We start from the raw sequence: 7,586 nt of genomic DNA on the forward strand, positions 1-7,586 counted from the left end.
AAGAGTTGAAGCTGTTCTAGCTGCAAAGGGTGGACCGACGTCATATTGAACCCTATGAATTAGGAATGGGATGTCACTTAAGCTCATATGTGAGTCAAGGCAGGTGAGCGAATACTTTTGGCAATATAGTGTACATGGCATACTGAAGCTGCATTCATAATAGATGTCACTTCTTCTGCTAAGTAAGGAATAAAACACACTATTGGGACATGCTATTATTGGAAAACATTATCTACTTCAGGGTTTTAATTCCACTTTGCATCAGGGCATATCACAGCACCCTGTCGTGGATTATTTTCCTTCAACAGCATGTCCCCTAGTGCTTTACTCTTTACTTAGCAGAAGATGCTGGATTATGGATACTGGATGCTTGCTGACAGGAACATGGCTTCCTCCAACTACTCCAGCATCAGCTTCTCAAGTGACAGAAGACAGGTTGTGGTTATAAACAGGGTTAGTCAAAATTATGTTAACACTAATGGATTATTTTTCCCCTGCAGATAGACATATGCCATGGGTGACAGATTAAATGGTACTGTTGCTCGTTGTTTTTTGTGTGTTGAACACGATGATGAACAGGTTGAGACCGTCCTATAAATCCATCCATCCATCCATCCATCCATTATCTCTAGCCGCTTTATCCTGTTCTACAGGGTCGCAGGCAAGCTGGAGCCTATCCCAGCTGACTACGGGCGAAAGGCGGGGTACACCCTGGACAAGTCGCCAGGTCATCACAGGGCTGACACATAGACACAGACAACCATTCACACTCACATTCACACCTACGGTCAATTTAGAGTCACCAGTTAACCTAACCTGCATGTCTTTGGACTGTGGGGGAAACCGGAGCACCCGGAGGAAACCCGCGTGGACACGAGGAGAACATGCAAACTCCACACAGAAAGGCCCTCACTGGCCACGGGGCTCAAACCCAGGACCTTCTTGCTGTGAGGCGACAGTTCGAACCACTACACCACCGTGCCACCCTGTCCTGTCAATCGTCTTGCATATATGATGCATGTTTTGTGAATAAATGGTTTCTACCATTTAAGTGTTAACATAATTTTGACTAACCCTGTATTAGAGGGGGACAATTCTTCCTTCAGCTTGTCCATCAGCGTCACCCAGCAGGACCAGACAAATGATATGTGTGGGTGTACCTGAATAGCCCTGAAGTAATCCTGTTCTTCAAGTTGTGGGATTGTTGTGCAAACAAATCCCAGAACAAGAACGTGTACCATCCACCCGGGACATTTCACCCCAATGTCAGCAGAAGGAACTTTCCCCAGAATTCTAAGGACACTTCTTCAGTTGGCATTTTCACTTCCCGTTCTCACAATATATAAAGCATATGGAGACTCATGTTGTGAAGCCTTGCCAATCCTGACTACTACTGATGAATGTTAATGACCCTTTGTCTTTCTTCTGTATTAACCTGCTGGATTTTGGAAATACTGTGCCTTACCGTGTTTCCATCTCTGCCTGGCAACTTGAACTATTATCTAGATTTGCACTTTGGTTCTATTTGTACTGACATCACTCTAACCCTGGCCTGTTCTGTGTTACTGAGGTTTAGATTGTGGTTATTATCATCAGTTAACCCCTTGTTTGTTAAAAAAATGTTGGTTATGAAGGCACCAGACTTCTTGTCTGTTTGATGGGGAAAACTAGATATATTAGGCATATATAACATTAATAATTTTGAGTAAGATATTTTAGATGTAGCATTGATGGGAGGCTCTTAAAGAACGTTCATTAAACTTATACCAGGCCCAACAACAGTGCAAGTGCTATCAACAGTGTTTCCTCTACATGCCTTTTTTTGGTTACTGTTAGTGATTTCTTTGCAAACTTAAAATCCAAAGTCTCAATAGTAAGAAGTGAGCATTTTTGTTAAGTACTGGATTTGAAAAGTACTGTTTTCAAAGATACTTTTTCTACAATCATCATGCTTGATTATAACTATGGAAAGACTTGATTTTGAATTTGTCTCTTCACAAATGTCTTAATAAGTGACTAATGACCATGATTAATGTTTATATTAAAACATGCATACATACTGGGCCTGTCATGTTAAAAAAAAATCGAATTTAATATGGTCAATGGATATTAATTGGCGGTATCTACAGTGCTCAGCGTAAATGAGTACACCCCCTTTGAAAAGTAATATTTTAAACAATATCTCAATGAACACAAACAATTTCCAAAATGTTGACAAGACAAAGTTTAATATAACATCTGTTTAACTTATAATGTGAAAGTAAGGTTAATATAAACTTAAATTACACATTTTTTCAAATTTTACTCAAATTAGGGTGATGCAAAAATGAGTACACCCCACAACAAAAACTACTACATCTAGTACTTTGTATGGCCTCCATGATTTTTAATGACCGCACCGTCTTCTAGGCATGGAATGAACAAGTTGGCGACATTTTGCAACATCAATCTTTTTCCATTCTTCAACAATGACCTCTTTTAGTGACTGGATGCTGGATGGAGAGTGATGCTCAACTTGTCTCTTCAGAATTCCCCAAAGAAAATTATTTCTTTGCACCACAAAGGTGAAGGCTACAAGAAGATCAGCAAAGCTTTACTTATCAGTCAGAATACTGTAGCAAAAGTGGTACAAAAATTTAAGAAAGATGGAACTGCAACCATCTCACAGGGACGTCCAGGTCGTCCACGGAAGTTAACACCTCGACAGGAGCGTCTTCTGATGAGAAGGTTGAAGAAAATCAGCGTGCAAGTTCACTGCAGTTATCTAAAGAAGTAGAAAGCCAAACTGGGGTGACTATTTCCCATGACACAATATGGCGTATACTACAGAGGAATTGCATGCATGGATGCCGTCCATGAAAGAAGCCTCTCCTAAAGCCCAGGCACAAAAAAGCCCGCCTAGAGTTTGCCAGGGCCCATGCTGACAAAGATGAAGACTACTGGGACTCTATACTCTGGAGTGATGAGACCAAGATAAATGTTTTTGGAACTGATGGCTTCAAAACTGTATGGCGTCGCAAAGGTGAGGAATACAAAGAAAAATGCATGGCGCCATGTTGCAAAATGTCGCCAACTTGTTCATTCCATGCCTAGAAGACTTGGTGCCGTCATTAAAAATCATGGAGGCCATACAAAGTACTAGATGTAATAGTTTTTGCTGTGGGGTGTACTCATTTTTGCACCACCCTAATTTGAGTAAAACTGAAAAATGTGTAATCTAAGTTATATTATTAACCTTACTTTCACGTTATAAGTTAAACAGATGTTATATTAAACTTTGTCTTGTCAACATTTTGGAAATTGTTTGTGTTCATTGAGATATTGTTTAAAATGTTACTTTTCAAAGGGGGTGTACTCATTTACGCTGAGCACTGTATATTCTAGGTTCATATAATGTATACATGAGGTCTCACAAGGGAACTAACTGTAGCAATGCATTACATATGCTCTTACACTGTGATCATTAAATCGCACAACATTTTACAATTCTTCAGACGTATATGTAAAGTGATAAGGAGGACTGCTACTCTCCTTATTTTGCATACCCCTTGTGTATTTAAAGTGTTTCTTTCTATTGCTAGAAACTGACACACTTTTAAGGGCATTGGATAAACACCTGTGCTGGATTTGATGATGCACTTAACTCTACATCCACCCTCATGTTTTTTTCTGTCATTGCAGTGTTACATGTTATACTATATATCCTCATCAAAAAAATTCTCATTCAGGGATTGGCCAAGGATGGCTCACATGACATAAAATAGTTCCACCATTGATTAAGCAAGGTATCTCCATCCATCCATTATCTGTAGCCACTTATCCTGTCCTACAGGGTCGCAGGCAAGCTGGAGCCTATCCCAGCTGACTATGGGCGAGAGGCGGGGTACACCCTGGACAAGTCACCAGATCATCGCAGGGCTGACACAGACAACCATTCACACTCACACCTACGATCAATTTAGAACCACTAATTAGCCTAACCTGCATGCCTTTGGACTGTGGGAGAAACCGGAGCACCCGGAGGAAACCCACGCAGACCCATGCATGCTTTCCACGCAGGGAAAGCATGCAAACTCTACACAGAAAGGCCCTCGTCGGCCGCTGGGCTCGAACCCAGGACCTTCTTGCTGTGAGGCGAGCTACACCATCATGCTGCCAGGCAATGTATCTCATGATGTCAAAATTAAAAAAAAAAAAAAAATGGATATGGTGTGAGTCAGTCATGGTATATCCTGGATATACCATGAACTGAAATCACAATTTCAAGCTCTACAGCCGACTCAAGTCACAGCTGTGGCTCTGCGAGCGCGCGTGTGTGTGTGTAGATCCACGTATCATGATCATGCCTAGCAAGGCAGGCGATAGCATGGTACATTGCACATGTGCAAGTCGAAGGCTGCTCTGACATAAACAACAAACATGGCTGCCTCTAGTGAGTTTATGCCAAGATTCAATTTGAACACTTTTAGTTTTAAATTTTTTGATGAGGGATATAAATCTAATACACCACGCACTGGGAGGTTCCGGTTGAAATTATGGATTCTCTAAAGTGACTGGCATAGTACTGTTTTCTTCAGGGCTCTGAAGAAAATAGTACTATGCCAGTCACCTCAGAGAATCCATAATTTCAACTGGAGCCTCTCAATGCATGGTATATTTGATTACTATTTAATTCTAGGATGTTTGTGAGAGTTACTATAATTCAAAAATGAACAAAAAGAAACGGGTGGCGGAAGGCAATGTTTGTCACGGAGAGATAATTCTTCCTGAGCACAAGCAGCATTTATATCAGGTAGAAATAGAAACATGTAGCTTAGATTTTCCATCAGATGCTAACAGACACAAGTGATGATCAAGTGATTCAGGAATTATCCAGTAACTGATTTTAGGAATTGTTTTGAAGACTTTACTACTCTACAGAAACCCAGATTCTAAACCCTGAAGGAAAATTGTATAGTGTAACGATCCAGTGTGAAGTGCTTGATTTGCCTTAATCCTGATCACTTACTCAACTCCAGAAAACAATTTAAAGATGAATGAAATTCAGCATGCTTTGTGAGAAATATAATAATAATAATAATGTGTTGCCAGGCAAAACAAACCTCGCCCGGTAGCACTTATGATGAATATGAAGGAAGATATCGCGAAAAAAATGATTTTAATCTTTTTGGTGACCTTAAGTGTTTGAACATACTTGGCCAATAAACATGGTTCTGATTCTCTGCTGCTTTCAGCCAATCAGAACACACTGTACTGCATAACACTCTTACAGCATGATGACATAGTGGCTACTGCCTCTATATGAAACAGTAGCCACAAAACCCTTGACCTTGACCGGATGACCCCCAAAATGTTGGAGGTTCTATTTGAGATCAATGCCTATCTATCCTGAAAATTTCATGAAGATTGGTCCAGCCGTTTTCCCATAATATCATTAACTAACAAACAAACAAACAAACAAAACCTCGCCCCTGGTGGACTCCATCCCAGGCGAGGTAATAATAATAAGAAGAAGAAGAGGAAGAAGAAGAAGAACTGGATTTTTTTTTTATTGTAGACACAAGGAGTAATAATTTTCATGGCTTTTCCTCCCCTAACTTTAGTAATCCACAATAATAATTAAGAATCTTTGTGTTCCCCCATTCATACATCTTCCATAGCTGCTTCATCCAGGTCAGGGTCGCAGTACATCCAGAACCTACTGGGCACAAGATGGCAATACGGCAGTCCATCATAGGGCACTATATATATATATATATATATATATATATATATAGATATAGATATATATATATATAAAAACTAAGTGCAGGTTAGGGTTACTAGTTGACCTGCCAGCATGTTTTGGAAGGTGAGAAGGAACTGAAGAACTTGGAGGAAACCTACACAGCCAGGGAGAACATGCGCAATTCCACAGACCCGAGCTTGGGATAGACCCAGAGATGCTGGTGCTATGGGGGTGGATTTAAGATTTACCATTACCCGCACAGTGTTATTCGAGCTTTTGGCTGACCAGACATCATTCTCACAGCCAAATAGACAGGCTCAGTGAAGCTCACATTAAAAGTATGGAGAGGAGTTTTGGCTCCAGTCACATTGCTTATGCTAGAAAATGCTACACAATTTTTGCTGAAGCTAAGATGGATCTCCAGCTTCTGTAAAAATGGGGTACGCTTGAGTGGGGTCTCTCTTCCTCCTTCATATGCCCTAAGTAGGTTATCATACCACATTAGGCACCAAGCTCCACTTCTGCTTTCTAGACCACTTTCAGTACCAGAGCGGGGCAGCCCCCCATAGCACAGCCCCAGAACCCATGGGCAACCTTCGGCTTGCAGAATCCAGCAGTGCTCTCCTTTGGAGAAACTTTGGGAACTCAGAGCCTGAAAGTAGTTGGTGAACCTCTGTGGCCCAGCTGGATAAGGTTGTTTGACAGCACTGAAGGACACACTTTTAAGATCTTCAGACAGCACCAGACAAGGATGCAAAGTCTCAGAGTCAAAAGTCACCTCAGAAGGGTTAAGAATATTTTGTAAATGGCGTTGGGCAGCTCCAAGTTTGAGACGGAGGTCATAATTGTGGCGTTCCATTTCATCACACATGTGGTTCATGGTGACTTTTGCCTCGTTCTCATCACTTGCTCCAAATTTCTGAGGTTCTACCATCAGTCTGGCAGCAAGTTTCTCAATCTCCAGGATCTCTTTATAAAATCTAGCTTCATCTTGTTCCTCCAACAAGGTGTTAACCTGGAGCTCAGTTTCCTTAAGCTGTCTATGGAGATTTGACAGAGTTTGAACATTAGTCTCCAAAACCTCTTCTCTCTGCCTTAACTGGGTCTCTAGAAACTCCATCCTTGCTGTGCTGTCGCTCCTCAGAAGCTCCATCATTTCCTCCAGAACCGCTTTCACTTCTGCTTTAAAGTTGGTGTTTGATGTCTTGACTGCAGCTTCTTTTTCCTTTGCCTTGGCCAGCAGATCATCCACAAGTTCAATCTTTGCTTGAATGTCCACCATCACAGGAGCTACTTGAGATCTGTTTTTACTTAACTTATTGGATAACTTGATTTCTGTACAATCTGAATGATCAGCAGCAGCTTTTCCAGTGTTGCACATTGCTTCACATCCATCTTCTACCTGGCGAGAAGATGGCGGCTCATCTTTTCGTTCCATCACCTCTCCGTTCACACCTCTCTGGGGTGCACCTTCAGCAGTTTCCTGAATGGTGGACTGGTAACTTTCAACGGTGTTTTCCAGTTTAAGGATCCTCTGTGCAAATTCAGAATACTGGTTCAGAATTCTGTAATCCGGGCAGCGATTGTCAGATAAACCTGCCTTAAAGCTCCTGCTCTTCTCCAGACATGCAAAGCAGAATGAATGTCCAGAATGAAGCGTGACAGGATCAGAAAACAGATGGAGACAAATGCAGCAACGAAGCTCCTGGTTCAAGGGATTCTCAGAAAAACTTGAAGCCAAGTTTGGTAACTTTACCAAACTCTTGATCTGCACAAATACAAGGAAAAAGAAAAAGAGAGCATTCATCTTCAGCAACTGTTTTATCACAGCCAGGGTTGTGGTGGATCCAGCACCCAT

The 7,586-nt window shown here is 41.4% G+C and overlaps 1 protein-coding gene across 1 annotated transcript; it reads right to left on the reverse strand.

Annotated features, from left to right (window-relative positions):
- Positions 1–5,530: 5,530 nt before the first annotated feature.
- Positions 5,531–7,586, reverse strand: trim107 (tripartite motif containing 107). Its single transcript, XM_060918448.1, has one exon. It carries the CDS (start codon positions 7,584–7,586, stop codon positions 5,979–5,981), a length of 1,608 nt encoding a protein of 535 aa, XP_060774431.1. The 3' UTR covers positions 5,531–5,978.

Source organism: Neoarius graeffei, chromosome 4 (assembly GCF_027579695.1).
Source record: "Neoarius graeffei isolate fNeoGra1 chromosome 4, fNeoGra1.pri, whole genome shotgun sequence".
NCBI lineage: Eukaryota > Metazoa > Chordata > Actinopteri > Siluriformes > Ariidae > Neoarius > Neoarius graeffei.